Below are 23,816 nucleotides of genomic sequence, written 5' to 3'. Positions count from 1 at the left end.
CACCCTTATTGCAAAGGAAAATTTACCAGGTTGGTCCTTCATAATGCACAGTGAAGTCAGTGATTTCATTAACTATAAAATCTCATGGTTTCTTGAATAAACATCTGGGGTGGCAGTGCCTAGCTCACAAAGAGTAAATCTGTCATATATACCTAATTTGTCTTGTAGAATGCTAGCAAATTATATACAGGTTGGCCCTAGTGTAAGTATACATTATGTGACAGAAAACATTAGAGAAAGAATTGTGTCATTCACACATGAAATTGTACAACCAATAAAAGAAACAAACATGTTTTGTTTAATGATTTATATAAGTGTATACTATCATAGTAAATCAATCTACTCACAACAAGCTTTTCCATTTAGGAAGATTATTTTATTTCACTCAGTCTTATACCAACCTAATTTTATTTTACTAACAGTCTTCAAAGTAATTTTATTTCTGGTCTATTACAACTTTCTGTCCACTTAACATTGGTCAGTATGCAACTTCTCTTGCTGATGTGAAGCCACTTAAAGTAGACTTCATTTCCAGAAAGCATGTCCAGTAGTGACATTCAGGATATTAAGTCAGATATTCTCTAGAACATCTAAAGGTACAAAGCCTTTTTTCTTCCCACTGGTTACCTTAAGAAAGCCATTGTGTTCATTTTCGCAACTCGTACAAACCTAATTTTGAGGGAGAAAAACAAGAAGACATGGATTGAATACAATCAAACAAAATTCTATTGATGTTAAGGTGACAAGCGTGCTTTATTTATATATGAAATACTGCATGAGAAACTACTCCTCCAAGACCATCAATGTCCCTGTTATTACCTGTATTCTTATTTGGATACAATTAGGTAATACAAAAACTTGAATTACAGTATCAGCAAAACAGGAGTTATACATCTACAACCAGATAACATTTTGATTTATAACATATAAAATGTAAAAAAATAAGCATATAATATATACTCTGTCTCATCAAGTGCATTGGTAAAACATGTTTTAAACTGTTTGAAACTAAATTCTAACGGGCAAGCAACTGTAATGTTACATTTTAATATTTCGTTACAGTGGCGTAACTACAAGGGGCAACCCCTGCGACCACTTCCTGTCTCCTCCTGCCAGTTAATAATTGTTCAGAAAGGGCCCTTCCAACTTCGACTGGGCCAGTCTAGGTTGAATTCTAAAGAATTTTGAACCGGCACGGGGAGACAGGAACACAGCAGGGTCACGTTACATAATTTTATAGGCCTGAGCTTGATGACTTTTATAGCTGTAGTGGCATCTCAATTCTGTCATGTTTTGCCATATGGATGCACAACATAATGGGAGTTGTTGCTCACAACAGCTGAAAAACAGACATGTACCCAGTGATTAAAAATACATGTTTTAGCTTTTTTTTCCCTTTTATCTTTTTCTTTCCTTTTAATGCATCTGTCCCTTTAGATACACATTATGGAGGTGGAGTTGCATGCTATATTGTTTGCAATGACTATGTTCATTTTGCAAGAACTATCCTGTATTTGCAGGGGAATGCAACGGAATGGCAATTGCATATGTAATCAAATATGTAAGATTATCTACACATACACAAATATTTATAAAAAAAAAAGTTCTAAATGTTATGAAATTTCGAATCTCTTAAGTGGGCAATGGCAGCGAGCATTATTTTTTAAAAAATTTAAATAAAATATTAGTAATGCCTCAAAATGCTAAGCTTTAGCAAGACTTTTTTTATACAGTGAAGTTAGACCGACTAGAGGAGTTAAATACTTAGTTGTAATCAATTTTGAGTCATTATTGCATCTGCTATCATGCAAGCTGCAGTGGATATTTGATGCTTACGTACATTTTATGCTAGACAGTTAGTGGCCATAACAAGCAATGTAACACTGCACAACTATGCTGATAATGCCATAATGCGTATTATAAAGTGAGCTGCACTGAATGTATGATGATTGCATTCATTCTTGCAGCTTGTTGTGTATTTGTAATTGATTCGGTTCCATTATTGTGCATACAGCACATGTGTGGGATTCCAGAATAGGGAAACACCATGCATTTATAAAGTATATTTGTGAGAACAAATTAGCCATAAATAAAATGCATATGAAAACACAGTTTTTAATATCACTGTAGCCCTTGGCAATTGGTTGGGACCAGCTAGGAGAATGGTTAACCTTTTTGATAACTTTGTCCAGACCGTCCTGAGAACTCTTATCTCCCTCTGCAGGTTGAATACAGGTACTGCATCCAACCATTCAGACAAATAGAGGCCAGCTTACTTATCACTTGACATGTGCAAATGACCCAGACACTTCAGAGGAATTTTTTGGTTGTTTTTGACTTATTCTTTTGGTCAACAAATTATCTTTCCTGCCCATTTTTTTGCATTTTTTATTAATTGCCCGGTGTCCAGATTTACACTCATATTCTCTTGGTGACTTTCACTCTTGGAGACCTAAGATGAACTTCTGCCAAAATCACGCATATGGTGATATCCTACCACTCGATTGGAGGATCAAGCGAATGGCCATTTTGGCAGAATTCTGTGCTAGGTTATGTCCAATCCTCCATTCAGGTTAGTGGACTTCACCAAAAGCTCCGCAAAATTGTGGCGCTTTCGATTTGTCCTCCCACTCGATTGGAGGATTAGGCGAGAGGATTATATTAATCATCTACTTATCACTGTGTGAACTATGTGATCAGTAACGTATAATATATAAAAATAATAAAAACTAAAAATGGTAGTAACCATCCAGTTCCAAGAAAATTCAGGCAAACTGAAGACGGGTGAAATATGTTTGAGAGTAGAGGCTTTTTTCTTGAAACCCTTTCAAAGAGTGACTTCTGACCCCAAGACACAACTAACTTCTGCAATTCTCCACCTGGGATGCTTGGTAATTGTTTGGCCACTCAAACCATCCTCTTCACAGTGCATTGAGACAATAGACACACGTTGTCTGGCGCCCATTCGTCACGCTGGTCGTCGCGCTGTCCAGTTTTGGTGTGTTACTTACTTTTTATAAAAGTGTGGTTAACAAAGCAAAATTGGACAGAAAAACCCAAAACATTATATCTATCTATATATGTATATGAATTCCAAAATTAGTTACCAGCACTCCTGGGACTTGGTTTCAATAAATCTCTCAAAACTCTGTGATACAAGTCAACGTTTCAGTCTTTTATTTTCAGACTTTCATCAGGACATAACAGAGACATAGCGTGTCTAACATTTATAATATGTGTAATTACAATCATTAGGAACAAAACTTACTGCACCTGAAGTGTTCACAATCACCAAGCTCGGCGTGTATCTCAACAATGTGCACATGCACGTGACGTCATGGCAACGTTTACTAAAATTAACCAAATAGTTGGTCTAATATAAATCTGTGCCGATACAGAGATCTATGTGAAATGCCCGTGTATTATTCGTGTCTAGTGATTAGACTAGACTAGCCTTATTAGAAAACTAGGCTCATATATATATATATATATATATATATATATATATATATATATATATATATATATATATATATATATATATAGATACTGTGAAGTTTTAACCTCCAGACAAAACATAAAATTAATTGGTAATATTGAATACGTAGCTACTCCACATAGGGGTAGAAATAACCTGTATAATATCAAATCATGGTAGTAACAGGTAGGTATAAATAGTGTAAGAACAAATAATAATAACAAAAAAAGTGACTCTATAAATTGTAAATCTATCATTTATAATACTGTGAAAAATAATGTGCAAGCCTGAGCAAACATACATTTATACCTGATAAAGTCTACTAGCTTGTGTCTATAGACATTCACGTTTTAATTATAATATACCCAATAACCATCCCCAATTAAAATTATGTACTCACTGACATAGTGTATAGTTGCAGTGATTGTATCCACCAAGCATATACTCTTTGTGGATCAAAAAGGGATATAAACCATAAATCACTCACCCCTTTAAAGGGACAGTAGTCTTATCTGGTACCCTCGTATTTACCATAGCCTTAAGCCAATCTGATATTTTAGCATTCTAGCTATCAATACCACTTCTCAAAGTATTCGAGTGGTTATTCACTTCACACACTTAACTGAACAGTAGTTTCACTTTACATGTATTTAAAAAATCACATTTCAAATAAATAAGGAAAATGTAAATTTGTCATTCAGCCCTGCTGGGGCCATAGTTTCCGATTGTTCAATCCAAAATGTCTCTCGCTGTAATAAGGTTTTACCTCTGTCACCCCCTGTTTGAGACTCGGGGACATGGTCAATCACTATGAAGCGAAGAGAAGACAATAGATGTTTCCAGGGAACATTTGTTAAGTACTGCAGTCCCATAATTACATACTTGGGCTTGTCCAAGTCTATTTCTTTGTTCTTTAGCCGTAATAATTGTGTCCCCACATCTTTGCTACTGGTGTCAATCGGTAGTTCCAAACTCATAGTATCCCATAATATTTTTTGTGCTTCATCTTTTGTGAAATACAGTGTATCAGCTTGTGTGGCAAGCACACCAGCCCGTTGCATAAAGTCTTCCATCTGGCTCAATTAGTTGCACAGGGTCCACAGGAATGTTCATGCATGAAATAGTTACAAAGTAGATATTTCTCAATGCAAATATACACTATGTGTGCAGTTCAGTCCTGAATTTAAATTAATAACTCAATACGGGGGTGCTAATTGTATATATTGCTAACAGCAATCACACTCTTATCATGCCTAGGCAGCCCGTATGTGCTGGAACCGGGGCATGATAGGAGTGTTACAGCCTCCCTATGCCATGCTATCCCCCTCACACTAACACATCCATGCTATCATACACTCATTCATATACTCATTGATTCACAGATACTAATCATTCACAGACACTCATTCATTCCCTTAATCATGCATACTCATTCATAATCCCACCCCCTTACCTGAACTGCAGAGCTCTCACTCACAGACTTCCGCAGGGGCCCTGCTGCTTCTGAGTGAACAACTTCTCTTGCCCCGCCCAGTGGAAGAAGTAATGGAGCAGGGTCATGTGACGTGCATTCACGTGACTCTGCTGGATTCCTGCTTCTCCTGGCCGGCACAAGAGACGTTGCTCGCACACTATACGACCAACGCACAGGTAAGCAGCAGGGCCCCTGAGGACGATTATTTCTGGGGTTTTTTATTTTGCCATTCTGACAATAATACTCTTGTCAGGACCTGGGCAAGCAGGACGGGTAGGAGTCCAGTTGCAGGGGATACTCAGGGCTCTGTCTGTACCCCTTGATGCGCCATGATGGGTAGGTAGGTACTGTCAGGGTCCACTTTTTCACTGCCTGAACCATGGCTTTTTCATACCTGTGGTATATTAATCTGCTACCACTAGTGGCCACCCTCCGCCCTCTGGAGTACTCAATTACTAGGATCAGGTGTACCTTATTACCTGAGTTGAGCCCTAATCAATACATCCAGCTGGGCCTTGTTACCTGGATTACCCTGCCTTTATGAACCTGCCCTGCCCTTCAGTCAGGGCCTTTGTATTGAAGTCTGTGGACCTTTCTGCTGTGGCTCTGCACCTGTACCGTTCCTGGTTACCTGCTTTGTGTCGTACCCTTCCAAGTGGGCTCCGTGCCCTTCTAAGTGGGCTCCGTGCCTTTCGTGCCCTTCCAAGTGGGCTCTGTGCCTTTCGTGCCCTTCCAAGTGGGCTTCGTGCCTTTCGTGCCCTTCCAAGTGGGCTTCGTGCCTTTCGTGCCCTTCCAAGTGGGCTTCGTGCCTTTCGTGCCCTTCCAAGTGGGCTCTCTGCCTTTCGTGCCCTTCCAAGTGGGCTCCCTGCCAAAAGACTTATTACCGGTATTTATTTATCCTGCCATACGTCCGGTTTCTTGCTTACAGACTGTATTACCCTTATTTGCTTGTCCTGTCATATACATACAATACATTGCATTACCTAGATTTCTGCTTGTGGTGTCTTTGTTTGTATAATCATGCATCGTGGGTTACAGACCAAACCCCAAGTATCCCCTGCACATGGGCTCCTACACGACCTGATTACCCGAGTCCTGACAGGTACACAACAGACAGAAAAGCAGGACTGGAATCAAAGAATAAAGGGGAACTGGGCACGTGACTTGGAAACGGCTGGGCAGGTAGGCAAGTCTGGGACACGCCAGGGTCTGGTACACAAATCTGGATCATAAACGTAGCCAAGGTCATACACGGGAGAAAGTGCATGGAGCTTTAGCTGCAAGCAGACTAACATATAATGCAATGCAACGGCCCAAGAATCTGCACCAGTCCGTACCCCTTACCTATCTATACCTCTCCCTGCAGTGGACTGATGGTCCTATCTCCCTTTCTGCATTGGTGAACTCCAGAGCCAGTGGTTTTTTTTGGGGGGGATACTGAGCTTGCCTCAACTCTAGCCATTCCTACATGTAAGAAGACTTTGCCTCTGCACATTCAATTGGTGGATGGGAGCTCACTCAAGTCTGGACCCATTACTCATGAAACTATACCCTTAATTGTTACCATTGGAAATAAACATCAGGAACTCCTCCAGTTTGATATTGTGTATGCACCCACATTCTCGGTTATTTTGGGACTTCACTTGTTTTCCTTACCAAATCTTTCCTTAAGATGTGGACCAGAACCTTTATCGGATACGGCTGGTCCAACCGCCCTATTACGCCCTATTGCCGATTTGGTGCATATGACTCCTGTACCTTTTAGAGCGAATTTTGTTTATCATCAGATTAAGAATTTTCTTTCTTCATTGTCTCCTGCTGCTACACTTGGTAGATCCCCTACACCATTTGAATTATTGTGTACAGCGGGAAGGGGATTTGGGTCGTACTTTTGAGCTTGAGGAATGGGCTAAAATCATTTTACTCATTCACAAAAGTGCAACTTCGAGTAAAATACAGGAATCTGTGTACAAGTTGCTCACTAGATGGTACATGGTTCCTGCAGCACTTCACCACTCCCCCCCCCAACATCCCCCCTTAATGCTGGAGATGCGAGTCTGACATTGGATCTTACATACATTAATGGTGGGAGTGCCCCCTAGTGAAACCATTATGGTCGGCTGTGACTGCGGTCATTCAGAAGATAGATGATGCTGATTCCCAGGCCTCTCATGAGATTATGTTACTTCACCATACTGCCTCCAGTGTGGGATCCTAATTGGTAAGGCAATTTTCCCACGGTTCTGGAGACAGGCTAGACCCCCTCCTATTTCAGCCTGGCTCAAATGGAGGATGTAGTTATGACTTCTAGGGGCCTTGGGTATAAAAATGGATTGAAATGGTTGCCATGGAGGGGGTTTCTGGTCTCTCCCTCTTTTCAAAATGTTTAGGGTGGATATGTTGGGAACCCCCCTGTCCTTGATATTTGAATATGCTGGGTTTTTAGACTTCTGCTTACATACACTCTTTAGACTACAAGTTTATTTTCTGTACTTATGAACCTCTCTGTATGACTAACTTTGACGGCGCACCCAGAGCCGGCCTTAGGTGTTCTGGCGCCCTGTACGGACTACTCCTCTGGTGGCCCCCCATCCCCCAAAAAAGAAAGGAAAAAAATCTTGTAACAAACAAATAGCTTTCATTAAACAAAACAACTAATCTGCTGTAACAAAAACATTTTTTTAAATATTGAAAAAATTGGACCCCAGAAATCATTTCCTTGGGCTCCGCTCCACGCTCCTTAGCATGCAATCACCCCCTCCGCTACCCCACCACAACAAAAAAAATTGCCACACTAACTGCAGATTAGGGGAAGACTGAAAATCACATGTTAACTCAGCATTGAAGGTATAGATCAAATAAACAGAATCAGACATACAAACCCTCTATTTGTAGGTATACAATAATAATGTATGGAAACAGAGTGTACCAGATACAGATCAACAGAATAACACACACCCAGCTTTGCAGGTATAAATTAATTGGAATTCACATATAAACTCAGCATTAAAGGTATAGATAACCCCCTAAATTACAGGCATAGATCACAGGTTCCACACCCCAAAGCCAGCCCTGGTGTCCACATTGCCCACATAGAACCTGATCAGAACCCAGATTACACACATATTACAGCCCAGCCTGAGCCAACTTTGTCCCCGAACAGCCCAGTGTAAGACATCTTTGTTGGCAAACTATGTACCCCCTCTTCTCACTATCCATCCCCTCTCCCTCTTCTCACTATCTATCCCCTCTCTCCATTAACCCCCTTCTTATCTGCCCCTTCTCACTATGTACACCCTTCTCACAATGTATCCCCACTCACCCTTCTCACTGCCTTCCCCCCTTTCTCACTATGTCCCCCCTTCCCCACTTCTCAATATGTACCCCCTCTACCTCTTCTCATTATCTACCCCCCCTACTTCTCAGTATCTATCTCCTCTCACTATGTACCCCCTCTCCCCCTTCTCACTATGTAGCCCCTCTCCCCCTTTATCACTATCTATCCCCTCTGCCCCTTCTCACTGCCTTCCCCCCTCTGCCCCTTCTCACTGCCTCTCCCCCTCTGCCCCTTCTCACTGCCTCCCCCCCTGCCACTTCTCATTGCCTCCCCCTTCTCACTATCTATCCCCTCTGCCCCTTCTCACTATCTACCCACCCTCTGCCCCTTCTCACTATCTACCCCCTCTCCCTACTTCTCACTATCTACCCCCTCTCCCTACTTCTCACTATCTACCCCCTCTCCCTACTTCTCATTATCCTTGCTTACATTGTTGCCGGCGTCCGTCTTCCCTCTCTGCCATGCTGCACGCTTCACACCGCGCCCAGGTCGCACACCCTTAAGGCCGGCCCTGGACGCACTATCCATTCATTCATTATTGTTTCGTTATTGTTATTATTTTCTCCTCTACTCACCGTGTCCAAAAATGCCTATCCTCTCCAGCCTTATGTGTCAACATCATGGACAACCCTATCAACAATTGTGTGAGGTATTCACAAGGAGCTAATGTTTTACCACCCCATCGTCCATATGATTGTCCCATAGACCTTCTACCGGGAACACCCATTCCCTTCGGACGAATTTTCACATTATGCCACTATCTTCACTTAAGAAATATATTGTAAATATTTTGTAAAAAAGAAGGATCGGAAAATACTGTACATCCGTGTGGGGATTACCGGGAACTAAACAATGTTACAGTAAAGAACAGGTATCCATTACCACTAATCTCCTTGAACGGGCCCGGTCAGCTCAAGTCTTTACCAAAATCAACCTCAATGGAGCCTATCAGGGGCGTACCTAGAGTATTTGGCACCTGGGGCGGATCCTGTATGTGGCCCCCTCACATACACTTGAAAACTGCACAGCTTCTTTCGTTTGGTAAACATTGACAGGGGTACAGCATAACTGTTATCATTATATACTGAGGCTGTCAGGTACCGCAAGGTACCTGGAGTGTAAGTGAGGGAGAGGAGTCCAATATGCAGAGGCGTATTGAGAAGAGTCTCAGAAATAGAGAGAGAGCGTTGGTAGGCAAACCAAGGTCTAGGCAGGCGGCAATCAATAAGCAGGGTCTGAGAGTAATCAGAGGTTAGGTCCAGGCAGCAAACAATAGACAGGGTCAGAGAACAATCCATGGTCAGGTTCAGGCAGCAAACAATAGGCAGGGCCAGAGAACAATCCATGGTCAGGTTCAGTCAGCAATCAATAGGCAGGGTCAATCTGTGGTCAGGTAGTTAAATCAGCAAAAGGGTTGCAGAAGGGATAGGAGCGCAGAACAAGGGATGCACTGCAACAGACAGAGCGTCTCAGAATATCTGAGCACTTCTATGAGAGTGCTCAGAGGTTTTAGAGATCCACCTATCACACTCTCCTTACTGCTCTCTGTTGAAGAACCAGACTCTGGGCTGTACCGCCCTCCTTCCCCTTGAACATACAGTCTGCAGGAGAAGGCGGCGCTGGAACAGCTTGGGGAAGCGATGCCCCTCCTGCCAACGTACCCCTCCTCCCGTTGCCTCTGACTTTAGCTCCCAGCATGGACACGGGAAGCGAAGACCAGGACGGCGAAGCGGACGATGGACAGAGCCGCGAAGAAGACCGGTGTCCCGTCATGCCACCACGCCGTCCCCCCCTCCCACGGAGGAAGAAAGGTATGTGCCTGACAGAGGCAGACATTGACGGGGGTACAACATAACGGTTACCATTATATACTGAGGCAGACATTGACAGGGGTACAGCATAACACCTATCACTATATACTGAGGCACACATTGACAGTGGTACAGCATAACTGTTAAAATGACCGTATTTGCTCGATTATAAGACGACCCCCCAAAATCTGAATATTAATTTATGAAATAAAGAAAAAGCCTGAATATAAGACGACCCTATAGGTAAAAAAGTTTTACCAGTAAACGTTAATTCATGTAAACGATGTGTACAATTTTTTTTAACCCCTTGATGACAATTGACGGTCCGGGCACGTCACGGAAAAACAAGTAGTTTACTGGCCCCTCCCCGGGGCGTCACATTGTATGGCGGCGGACGCCCGTTTTGAAAGCGTTTAGGAGGCGATCAACGATCACCTCCTAAACTTAAATGGTGTCGCTGGAATGCCTTGATCAGGAGGCATCCAGCGACACCAAACACTTACCTCTGGATGGACTGGTAATCTTCACCATCAGCAAGATGGCGGCGGCCTGGGAAAAAAAACAATAAAGAGGAAAAAGTTCGCTAGATGGTCTCCAGACCCTCTAGAGAACTCTGGCTCCACTTGCAGGTTGAATACAGGTACTGCATTCAACCATGCAAGTCAATGGAGCCCAGCTTTCTAATCACAGTGTGATTAGTAAAAATAAATTAAAAAATAAAATAAAATTAATAATAATTAGAAAAAAATAGTAAAAAAAACAGTAAAATGTAAAAATAATTTCCCACTGATGTCAGGGGAACCTTCAAGTTGAAATTTTTTTTTTTTTAATGTAAAAAAGGCAAAAAAAAAATAAAATATATATATAAAAAATATATTTTTGTGAGCAAGTCCTAAAATTAGCACATTAACTTAAAACAATTCTCGCATGGAAAGAGTTAAAATACTGGCATATTAAATGCCCATGGGGTGTCTACTTTTAAAAAATGTATGATTTGATGGGGTAAATTGAATTGGCCGGGTTCAACAATGTCCCAATTAACACGGGGGGGAAGGATGGCCACACATCTAATTTCCAATTAGAAAAATGCACACGTACCAAATGTGGCCTTTTAGTTCCCCCAAAAATGACAAACCCATGCATGTGGGATATCACTGTACTCAGGAGATGTTGCTGAACACATATTGGGGTGTCGTGTGACAGCGGCATATACCAGGAGCTGTAAATTCATACATAACATAGGTGTTTGGGGGAAAAATACACACAAAAGAATACTACTGCAGACTTTGAAAAAATTCTGGTGGTAAAATGTGTGCATGCAAAGAGTTAAAATACCAGCATTTAAAATACCCTGGGGTGTCTAGTTTTCAAAAATATATGGCTTTATTGGGCATACTGAAATGGCCCGACTCAAAGATGTACCAAATAGGGCATGGGCAGTTGATCGCCAAACGCCAAAGTTCAACATTGAAAATGCGCATGCCCCAAATGTGGCCCTTTTGCCCCCAAACAGCCAGGCAAAATCATTCATGTGAGGTATCGCTGTACTCAGGAGATGTTGCTAAACACATATTGGGGTGTTTTATGATAGTGACATATACCAGAACCTGTTTATTCATACCTGAAGTAAAATGTGTGTGAAAAAAACAAATGCAAAAAAAATTACTACCATAAAGTTTGACAAAGGCTGATGGTAGAATTAGTGCTTGGAAAGGGTTAAAAAAACTAGCGTTTGGAATACCCTGGGCTGTCTAGTTTTCAAAAATATATGACTTGATGGGGTAAATTGCATTGGCCGGCTTCAAAGATACCCGAAATGGCACATGGGGGGAAGAATTACCAGATTTGGAAAAATTGGCTTTGAAATAGCAAAACGCTACCTGTACTTATTGCCCCATAATGTGTAGAAAAAAGCAAAAAAACATAAAAACATTGGGTATTTCTAAACTCAGGACAAATAGTAGAATCTATTTAGCAGGTTTTTTCATTACCTTTTATAGATGAGTAAAAGATTTTTCAACTAAAAGTTAGAAACAGTCATTTTTTTCTAAATGTTTCACCATATTTTATACTTTTTTTAATAGTAAATAATATGATACAATCAAAACAATGTCATCTAAAGAAAGCCCTTTTTGTCCTGAAAAAAACAATATCTAATGTGTGTGGGTTCAGTAAACAGGAAAGAAGAAAATTACAGCTAAACACGAGCAGCGCAGAAATGTTAAAACGGCCATTGTCACGAAGGGTACAAAAAGTAAAATCAGCCTTTGTCACGAAGGGGTTAATAAAAGCTATGATTGAGAAAAATATTTTGTTTTTATTTCCTTTTTTTTTTTCAACCTGCCCCCCCAGTTATGCACATCTCCCCCCTGGCTTGCCACTCTGCCCCAGAAATGCCTTATACCCCCTATATGCCACTGTACCCCATGATATGCCTTTTAACCCTCTAAATGCCACTGAGCACTCTGCCTCCAGAAATGCCTTATGCCACCCATTTAACACTCCCCCCCGGAGCTTCTGATTCTCCGGTGCGTAGTCCGGGCAGCGTGTAGAGCTCTACGCGATTCGCGTAGAGCGCTACACGCTGCCCGGACTAAGCACTGGGGACTCAGAAGTACCGGTAAGTTGGGGGGGAAAGACAGGAGGATCCAGGTCCCCTGCATTGCTGCGGGGGATCTGGATCTTAGTCTCATAGTCATATACCACGGTATATACTGAGGCAAGCATTGACGGTGGTACTGCATAACTGTTATCATTATGTACTGAGGCAAACATTGAAGATGGTACAGCATAACTGTTATCAGTATATACTGAGGCACGCACTGACGGTGGTATAGCATAACACCTACCACTGTCACCTCCTTGGGTCCCGTCGCCAGCCGAGCGAAGGACTATCCGCGAAGGACCGTCTGTGGTTCAGAGGGACTAGATGCTACTATCTCGGGTTCCGTGGGCAGCGGGTGTCCCACCGCTCGCGGTGCACGGATGCGTGTTTTTGTGGTTCAATCTGTTGGTGGTCAGCACAGGAGGAGGAGGATCTGTTCGGGGAACAATCATTAAACTGCTGTTTCCAGATTATTGACCCTTGCCTGCCTGACTACTTTGCCTTGCGATTTGGTACCTCTGTTCGTGATACCTGTGTACCGACCCCACTTGTCTGACTACCCGCTTGTGCTGTGACCCCTGGCTTGTTTGACTATCTGCTTCGTTACCGACCCGTCTGTCCTGACCATTCTGTTGGAGTTAACCCCTCCATTTCTGATCTGCTTGTATTCATCTAGTCTGCAGTTGTACCTTGCTTATTTGACCCCTACCTATATTCTGCCTTCACGGAGGCCGCCTCACTGTTGGGATCGTCTAAGTCCAGGATTATCACTGTTGGGGGCTTCTCTCTCTTCTCAGTGGTTCCCTGGGCACAAGAACTTCTTCGGTGAGTGCCTCAAGTGTAACAGACGCGACATTACAACAGGGTCATGGATCCTTCTGAGTTAAGCAAGGTGCTATCTACCCTTGGACAACTGTTGGACTCCCACGAAGTTTGATTTAAGAATTTGCAAGATACCCTAGACCAAATGGCTAGGGCCATTCAAGTTTTGGTTGCCAGATCTGATCCGAGGCCAGGGAGTTCTGTGTCCGCATCCGCTTCCTCGTCTGCATCCGACCCTTATCTTCCGGCTGTGGCTTCTGGATCTACTTCCGTGCCTGCTCTAGTTAAACTACCGGCTCATACTCAATACAGTGGAGAGCTGGAATCCTGTCGTGGCATCCTTAACCAGTGTTCTATTCAATTTGAACTCGCTCCTCCTTGTTTTCGTCTGAGAAAGCGAAAGTGGGATATCTCATTTCTCTGTTATCTGGTAAAGCCTTAGCCTGGGCATCACCATTGCGGGAGAAGGATTCTCCTTTGATATATAACTGCGCTTCCTTCATTTCGGGATTTCGGAAAACGAGAGAGACAGTCACAAAAGGCTAAAAGATATGAACGTACTTTCTATCATCAACTTCGCTCCTTCTCTCCTCAGGGGCCTACCTCACCTACTCTGCCTCCAGAGGAACCCATGCAATTGGGAGCTACTAAACTGTCCTTGGTAGAGAAAGCTTGTCGCAGGTCTCAAGGACTTTGTTTATACTGTGGTCAGAAGAGTCATTTTGTGCGATCTTGCCCCAACAAACCTCGCTCTCAGTCCAAGTCAAGGAGCCTTGCCTGGGAGAACATTTTTCAGCTCCTAATTTTAAAAACAAATTGCTTGGTCCTGTTTCTTTGGAGTGGAGTGAAAGGAAGATCTCCTCTTCTGCTATGTTAGACTCTGGGGCTGCAGGCTCCTTCATCGATAAATCCTTTGCCTTCCTGCATAAATTGCCTCTCCTCCAAGTACTACCCCCGATTGCCATCTCTGCCATTGACGGTTGACCTTTACAGCCCTCGGTCATCACTCAGCGGACATCTCCGTTATTGCTTTCGGTAGGGATATTTCATCGAGAGACTATATCTTTCTACGTCATCTCATCAACGTCCTGTCCCATTGTTTTAGGCTTCCTTTGGCTCCAGTTACACAATCCCTCAATCAGCTGGTTCAGCGGGGACATCATAGGATGGGGTCCTGCTTGTCCTCAGCGATGTCTTTCAAGTTCCTTTACTAAAACTCTCTCTATCTCAAGAATATAAGAATGTTTTGACAAAAAACAAGCTGAGATACTACCTCCTCACAGACCTTATGACTGCCCAATTGAACTCTTACCCGGCATCCTACCCCCCCCCCCGAGGGCATACTTATCCATTATCTTTACCCGAACCTCAAGCTCTAGAAGATTCCATTAAGGACAATTTGAAAAGAGGGTTCATTCGCAAATCTACCTCTCCTGCCAGAGCGGGGTTTTTTAAGGATGGGGGATTGAGACCATGCATCGACTATCGGGGTCTGAACGGTATAACTGTCAAGAATAAATATCCGCTACCTCTCATTCCTGAATTATTTGATCGGTTAAGGGGTTTTACAATTTTCACTAACTTAGATCTCTGTTGAGCCTACAACTTAATTCATATTCATAAGGGAGATGAATAGAAGACCGCTTTCAATACTAGAATGGGACATTATGAATATACCGTCATGCCCTTTGGGTTATGTAACGCCCCCGCTGTGTTTCAGGAATTCATCAATGACATTTTTCATGTTATATCCCTTCAATTCGTCATAGTTTATCTGGATGTTATCCTGATTCGTTCTCCAAACCTCCAGTCACATCGTAATCATGACCGCATTGTTCTGCAGCGTTTCCGTCAGAATTGTTCATACGCTAAACTCGAGAAATGAAGTTCCTCGAGTCTCATTTTTTGGTTAATTTGAGATGGATCCTAACAAACTTTCTGCTATTTCGGAATGGCCTCAACCTCAAGCATTATGGCCCCTTCAAAGGTTTTTAGGCTTTGCTAATTACTATAGGAAATGTATTAAAAATGTCTCTACAATCGTGGCAGCTCTTACCAATATGACTAAGAAGGGGTCTGATTGTTAAAACTTGTCGGAAGAAGCTCTTTGGGCCTTTGCTCACCTTAAAAGGTCCTTTGCTACTGCCCCAGTATTTAGACACCCTGATGCCACCAAGCCATTTGTCGTTGACATAGACGTGTCTGAAATTGGTGTAGGGGTTGTACTCTCTCAGAGAAGAGATTTCAATGATAAACTTCACCTGTGTGCCTATTTTTTTTTTTTTTTATTATACGGCCGAGATGAACTATGAGGTGGAGAACCACCAGCTGTTGGGTATTGTTATGGCCCTTCAAGAGTGGAAACATCTTTTGGAGGGAGCAAGGAATCCTATTATTATTTTAACTGATCATAAGAACCTGAAGTATCTCAGCCATGCTAAAAGACTGAATCCCAGACAAGCTAGATGGTCATTGTTTCTTTCAAGATTCCAGTTTTTTATTTCATACCATCCGGGGTCCAAAAATGTTAAAGTGGACGCATTGTCTAGACAATTTGTATCTGACACAAACGCTAAACCTGAACCAGAACCCATCATTCCCCCCTTCTCAGATTATTGCCACGGTCTCACTTATTCTGTCCCTTGTTTTCCCTTATCCTTAAAGCCCAGGCCAAGGCTGTTTGTTACTGCATCTGAAAGGAAAAAAAATTGTCCTGGGCACATACGTCCCAACCCCCAGGCCATCCTAGTGCTCAACATACCATAGAGATCTTAAGTAGGCACTTTTGGGATGGCACATTTTGTTCCCCTCGGCTCCTGAGCTAGTCCCTGTATTTGTTAACAATATTATCTGTTTGCATGGCATCCCGCTTCAAATAGTATCCGATCGAGGTGTGCAATTTACTGCTTTATTATGGAAAACCTTCTGTGCCTCTTTAGGCATATCCCTGGCCTTTTCCTCTGCCTATCACCCCCAAACTATAAATATATATTTGCTAACAGCAATCACACTCCTATCATGCCCAGGCAGCCAGTACATGCTGGAACCTGGGAACGATAGGAATGGGATTTCAGCCTCCCTATGCCATGCTAACCCTTTTCCTCCTTCTCCTCTTCTTCTGTGTTCTGTCCTTCCGGTGCAGTGAGCGCAGAAGGCCGTGGGCGCGGCTTCAGTGTTGGACACCGGGATATGACATCAAATCCAGACGCACAGAAGCAGTTGCCGCACACATCGCACGGGAGCAGGATCGGAGGTCTGCATTAACAGACCTCCCGCTCCCCTGATTGACTTTAAGCCGGTTAGAGGGAGATCCTTGATCTTCCCAACCGAGCCTGCCTCTCTAGCGCGGACATGTCTGTCTCTGGAGGGGTGCGGGCGTGGTGGCACCCCCCTGATGAGCAGCACCTGGGGCAGACCTCCCCCCGCTAGGAATGCTACTACAGCCTATAATTTAGTAAGGAGTAGAAGACCACCTTCAGATCTCACTATGGGCATTATGGATATTTAGTAATGCTGTTTGGTTTACGCAACGCCCCTGCGACCTTCCAACACTTCATTAACAAAATCTTTCGAGAGTTACTGGATCACTATGTTATCGTTTAATCAGGATTAGCAGAGGTCAGTTCAGGCAGCGAAGGTTCATACACGATAAGACAAGCGAAGGGTCAATATCCGATGAATCAAAAGCAAGGAAGCACTGAAGTGTATACACAAAAAGCACAGTATATCTGAGCACTGTGTATCCAAAAGGACACAGATTTATAGGAAGGAGGGAGGGGTACTCCCTCTGATGTCAAGATGAATATAATTTCATACACCTGGGAATGCCGCCTACTGTGCCTGTAAGAAGTTGTGGGGTATGCGCACTAGAGGGCGTGCGAGCGATGGAACGTTTTCTCCGTCACCGTTGGGACGGCCCTGCATTCGAGTTCCGGCCATCCTGAGGACCACGGTGCCGGGAGGGAGATCACGGCACTGCCAACACCTGGGAGTTAGTGGGTCTACCACGCCGAACCCCTCTTCGTAGGTTGCCATGTCGGCGGCGCGTGTTGGAAGGAGGACGCGGCGCGGGAAGACGGTGAGTACCGCAGTGGGGACCTGACATTTTGATGGCATCCTTGTGTATTCCTCTCTAACCTTAGACAACACCATCTACCGTATTTGCTCGATTATAAGACGAGGTTTTTTTCAGAGCAAATGCTCTGAAAAATACCCCTCGTCTTATAATCGAGGTCGTCTTCTAATTAGACCTCAAAAAAATGTCTGCTGGGGCCAGGCTGCTTACCGATGCTTTGGTCCCGAGCAGCGTCTCTTCTATTAGCAGCAGGAAGCTAGCAGAGTGTCACATAATTCTGCCTCCCCCTCCTTCCTCTGGGGGCGGGGCCAGAGAAGTTGGTCACACAGCCGGGCCCCTGCAGAAGTCTGCTAGTGGGAGATCTGCAGTTCAGGTAAGGGGGTGGGGGGTTTGAGCGTGTGTGTGTATGTGTGATTAATGGAATGAATGAGTATTTAAATGTTTGTGAATGAGTGTGTGTGTGATAGCATGGATATGTAAGGGGTGGGGGTGGTAGCATGGCATAGGGAGGCTGTACTCAAACTCCTATCATCCCCAGGTTCCAGCATGTACTGGCTGCCTTGGCTTGATATGAGTTTGATTACTGTTAGCAGTTTTATATATATATATATATATATATATATATATATATATATCCAGAAATGCCTTTTAACCCCCTATATGCCACTCTGGCATATAGGGGGTTAGAAGGCATATCATGGGGCAGAGTGGCATATAGGAGGGCATAAGACATTTCTGGAGGCAGAGTGGCATATAGAGGGTTAAAAGGCACATCATGGGGCAGAGTGGCAAATAAAGGGGTATTAAGGCATTTCTGGGGGAGAGTGGCAACCTTGGGGGCAGATGTGCATAACTGGGGGGGGGGGGCAGGTTTGCAAATAAAAGGAAATAAAAAAATATATATTTTTCTCAATCATAGCTTTTATTAAATATGATTTTTTTTTTCCATGAATTAATATTTACTAGTAAAACTTTTTTTTCCTATAAGGTAGTCTTATATTCAGGCTTTTTGTTTTTTTCCTAAATTAATATTTAGATTTTGGGGGGTCGTCTTATAATCAGGGTCGTCTTATAATCGAGCAAATACGGTATTTGCACCATCTCAAGGTATGCCTTTGTCTTTCTTTCTCTGATTTAAAAAAAATTCTATTTTTATAGCTTTGCAATTAATGATAATTTTAATCAAAGCCCTATTTGGGCATTTACATGTTTCATGTCTCCAGTGTAGCCCACAATACCAGGTTGAAATGTATTGGTATTTTAGTAATGTCTTGTTTCAGAAAAAGTCAGGAGATATTTCACAAAAAAACATGGTAGCAGTTGGTGTGCAACCTTAGCCCATTGGGTAGATTCTCAACATTCATGGAGATATCAGGAATAAGACACAGAAGAGTGGGTTACCATTCAGTATGCTATTTAAAGATAAGTATGGTGAAAGATCAGGATGAGAAGTTAAATTAACATGCTAGCATACTTGGTATGGGATTTTCCTATATTTAAATTCAGGTAACAACCATATAAGCAGTTTTTTCTTCATCTGGGGAAATTAAATATTTTTCAGGGTAAATTAATCTTTTCATAGCTACCTAGGTTAAGGTAAACTGTGCACTAAATCACATGATATTATGGTAACCTCCATCCCCATTTTTTTTCTACAAAGAGCTCATCAGTCAATAAGAAGGGTTATTTTTTTTTTTAGATATTATTTATTTTTATACAATACATTACAGTGGTGTCCAGTAGCCATACTATTGATTGTTGGTCTGTGTTTTTTTTTCAACCATACCTTTGTAGGGCAATTATGAAATCTAAAATAGTGAGGTCTATTAATCGCCAGTATAAGCATACCAAGTTAAAAAAGGCAATACAAAAATATTGACCATGTTAACACAGTGCTATCAAAACAAGAGTCAGTTATTAAATGCTTTTGTTGAAATATTCTCTCAGAGAACTTTGTGTGAAAGAAGTACTGGTCATTTGTAGCACAAGGTTATTCATCAATTAGTAAATATTTTAATGCAATTCAAAAATATTCTCATTTCCATTACACGCTCATAATAATATTACTATGGAAAGAAATAGTATAAAAATGATCGTACCTGATTTTCTTTAACTGTTATTTGTCCTTGTTCTTTGCATCCAATAAATGTCCTATTGCAGCGGTAGATTTTTTCATTTTGATGGACTTTCTGAACAAAGTTAGCAGGGAAAAAACCCACTCTATCTTCTATTCTACCCTGTAAAGAAAAGGGTGGCATGTATTATTCTATCATTCCTTATCATGAATTTGTCAGGTGTAATAGTGCTAATATATTCTTGCATATAAACCTGGCAAGTAGTACCATTTCCGCTCCCGTTATCTACACAGCATCGCAGGGGTTAACGGGAGCGGAAATCCGTAGGTTCGCCTTCAGGAGTAAAAGGACCATAAGAACGACTTTATTGTTCGCTGGAAGGGGCCCCCTCTAACATCAACTAATTGGCTGATGCCAGAGGAGGCCCCTGCAGGCGACCAATAGAGTCGCTCGCACGGCCCTTTAACTCCTGACGGCGAACCTACAGATTTCCGCTCCTGTTAAACCCCTGCAATGCTGCATAGATAAGGTAGGCTAGATGGGGAAGACACCAGGGAGATGGGGAAGACACCAGGGAGATGGGGAAGACACCAGGGAGATGGGGAAGACACCAGGGAGATTAGTAAACGAAGACTCTTTGTATACACTTTGTATACATATAAAAGCGGTATTCGGGCTGAACAATGAAAAAGCACCCTTCGTGTTCGTTTTCATGTTCACTTGAATACGAATGCACAAGTCTATTTTTTACTATACTTGCAGATAAAATGGGCTAGTCTAGAATACAGTACACTTTTTGTTGTAAGAACTCTTGACAACTTTGTAGATATATTCACAGGGGCTTCCATTGACATAAATTGTATTCTTGACAAGTTCTTATTTTAGTACTCATAGGTTGGAAAGTGTCTCAAGAGTTTACCCTAGACAATTTAGTAGACACTACAGAGAATAGAAAAAAACTAATTTAGGCATATGTGTAAAATTGTTCTCTCACAATATTGCTTTTCTTTGTTGTTGAAAATCTATTCTCCTTACCTCTAACCCCAAACTTAATGTAAATAGTACCGTATTTGCTCGATTATAAGACGTCCCTGATTATAAGACGGCCCCCCCAAAATCTGAATATTAATTTATGAAAAAAATAAAAAGCCTTAATATAAGACGACCCTATAGGAAAAAAGTTTTACCAGTAAATGTTAATGCATGTAAACTATGTGAACATTTTTTTTTTAATAAAAGCTATGATTGAGAAAAATATTTTGTTTTTATTTCCTTTTTTTCAACCTGCCACCCCCCAGTTATGCACATCTGCCCCCTGGCTTGCCACTCTGCCCCAGAAATGCCTTTTAACCCTCTAAATGCAACTGTGACCCATGATATGCCTTTTGACCACCTATGTGCCACTCTGCCTCCAGAATTGCCTTATACCCCTATATGCCACTCTGCCTCTGCCTCCAGAAATGCCTTATGCCCCCATTTAACACTCCCTCCCCCTCCCTCCTCCGTAGTCCGGGCAGCGTGTAGAGCTCTACGCGATTCGCGTAGACAACTTCCGCTGCAGCCGGGAGGAGGTGCGGTTAGCGGTGGGGGTTGTCTGTGTCCATCGTGCAGACCTTCCCCGGCTGTCACAGGGATCACGGGGAACTCTGTTCCTAGCTTTGTCCCCAACTACCGTGTTTGGACTGTCTCTCTGGTTGTGACACTGGCCTTGCTGTCTCCTGAAAATACCATCACCCTTAGCTTCACTATTTGGACTGACTCTCCCTGATTTCTCTTTCAAGTAGCATTGCCATAGGCAACCCTATTTGGACTGACTCCATTGATCTAATTTCTCCCTGTTGTCTTTGCCTTAGTCTTGTCAGGAACCACAGGGATTCAAACCTGCAACCTTGTGGAATCTAGGTGAATCACCTATCCACTACTCCACAGGGTGGATCTTGGATCGCAGTCTCCTTCTGCCTCTCCTTGGACCATGCTGTTCCCTAATGCTCTTGAAACACCTGCCCCTTGTTTGGTCAATTAAGGCTCAATATAAACCAGGCATCAGCCTAGCCTCATTGCTAAAGCATTGTGTTCTTGGCCCTGTATACTGGCCTACCGTGTTTCTTCATCTGATCTGTTTTCCGTGTATGACTCTTGGCTACTTCAATGATCCTGATTTGTGTACTAGACCCCAGCGTGTCCCAGATGTTCCTACCTGTCCGGCTGCTTCCTAGCCGTCTGCCCGTCTAGTCGGGCTTCCTAGCCGTCTGCCCGTCTAGTCGGGCTTCCTAGCCGTCTGCCCTGCCGGTCGGGCTTCCTAGCTGTCTGCCCTGCAGGTCGGGCTTCCTAGCCGCCTGCCCTGCAGGTCGGGCTTCCTAGCCGCCTGCCCTGCAGGTCGGGCTTCCTAGCCGTCTGCCCTGCCAGTGGGCTTCCAGTTTCCTGCCTGTTTTTATCCTGCTCTCTCTGAACACCTAAAGATGGCGCCCAAGAGAAAATCTAAAGCTAAAGTAGAGCACAGCCCTGAACTGGACACATCAGCCTGCCTACAGCAATGTTCTGAACCTGAACCTGCCCCTGCATTGAGACTCCTACCTGATCCGGCACCAAGTGCCCTGACAAGTCTCCCTATTTCTGTAGAGGATTTCTCACCATCGGCTTCCTCTGCTATTTTGTATTTTATTATTACTATCCTGGCTCCCTGCTTCCCAAGGACCTGTACCATCAGCTTCCCTGCCTATCCCCCTGGGAGACTGCCATCTACTTGGGGGCTGTATAGTGCCTGGGACTATTCTTCTAGAGACCCCACCTCCAACCTCAGTAAGTCCATAACACTGCAATTACATGTCTCATCCAGTTGACATTCAGCCCTATCTCAGTCGCATGTCAAAATCTTTGCCCTTTTGAAATGATTACCATTAAAATATTCCACTGCCTTATTGCACCCTCCAATGTTCTAAGACCCTTATCAAAATTAGACTGCTGTTTGTACAAGGGCGATATAATAATCCCCCTAGATACATACTTATCTATCCAAAAACATATATATAGCATAAAGACTTGTGCATTTGGAAAACATTTGCTTCATTAATGATAAAGCCTGCACCCATAGGGCAGGGTGCCATGAAGTTGTGGGGATGAGTATACGTTATATTGGTAGTTAATACTAGAATAAGGGTCAGGGATTTTTGACTGCCCCGCGCTATCTCGTAGGTGCCTCGCGCTGCCTTTAGGGATGCCTCGCGCTGCGCTAAGGGCGGAAAAACTAACTATAAATAGAGGTTCTCATGAGGGGCTAGTCTACTTACCTGGCGAACCGCTTAGCTATCTGCACTGACCTTGAGTCTGGTTAGCAGTAGCGACGTTGGTAAGCTGAAGACGTCATGGACGAGTTAATGAAGATGCTGCAAGTCTGGGTGGCCGAGAAAGGAGGCGAAGATTGGCTTCACGGATGTCTTCAGGCTGCTTCATTTGCCGACGAGCTCCATGTTGATCCCAGCTGTACAGGAGAATAAGAAGTTGTAGAGGAGGAGCCAGAGGAGGTATTAGTAGCCGCAAAGATCCTGCAAGATGGTGTCTTCTCGTGGGAGGTTGGATCACGTGAACAGGTCTCGGTTACGTCAAACAGACACGACAGACCCGGAAGAAGAGTTCAGGACACCGCACAGCGGAAGAGAAGACACACTTCTCGGGTGAAGGAAACATCTAACGGGCAAAAAGAAGAAGGCTGCAGCAGGCAATTGAACAATCTGGGCAGACGTCAGGCTCAGGCTGTTCCAGAATCGGCTCAGCTGCAGGACGGTGAAAGAAGAGAGAGGAGATCTGAGGGCAGAACTGACGAAGATAGTGGTGAGTCTGCTGGTTTATCTATGAGAAATCTCAATGAAGCAGTGTCAGCTTTGGTGAATGTTTTAAAAAATATTCAGGAACAAAGTCCAGCTCAGGCTTGGGTTTCTGATAACATTGGTTTGAGGTCTAATATTGTTAAAGAAGCATGTATGAAGGAGGTGATGTCTTGGGAGGTTTCCATTTAAGTAAAGCGGTCAAGGAAAAAATTTGGAATTATGAGTATTTGGATAAAATGTCATTGTTACCTGCTTCAAAAGAATTTCTAATGAAGAAGGATGAGGAAAGACGTAGACCAGTTGTGAGGTCATTTA

General features: G+C 43.1%; 1 protein-coding gene across 1 annotated transcript in view; it reads right to left on the bottom strand.

Moving 5' to 3' along the window:
• Nucleotides 1–292: 292 nt before the first annotated feature.
• Nucleotides 293–23,816, bottom strand: part of STAC (SH3 and cysteine rich domain) — a 222,487-nt gene continuing 198,963 nt past the window's right edge. The window contains exons 10-11 of the mRNA XM_053468144.1: nucleotides 19,702–19,839; nucleotides 293–669 (exon numbers count right to left, since the gene is read on the bottom strand). Coding sequence (XP_053324119.1) covers nucleotides 571–669; nucleotides 19,702–19,839 — 237 coding nt within the window. The 3' untranslated portion in view covers nucleotides 293–570. The remainder of the gene's footprint in view (nucleotides 670–19,701; nucleotides 19,840–23,816) is intronic.

This window comes from Spea bombifrons, chromosome 5, assembly GCF_027358695.1.
Source record: "Spea bombifrons isolate aSpeBom1 chromosome 5, aSpeBom1.2.pri, whole genome shotgun sequence".
Classification (NCBI taxonomy): Eukaryota; Metazoa; Chordata; class Amphibia; order Anura; family Pelobatidae; genus Spea; species Spea bombifrons.
The sequence above is the reverse complement of the archived record's forward strand: the minus strand, read 5'-3'. Positions and strand labels throughout refer to the sequence as shown.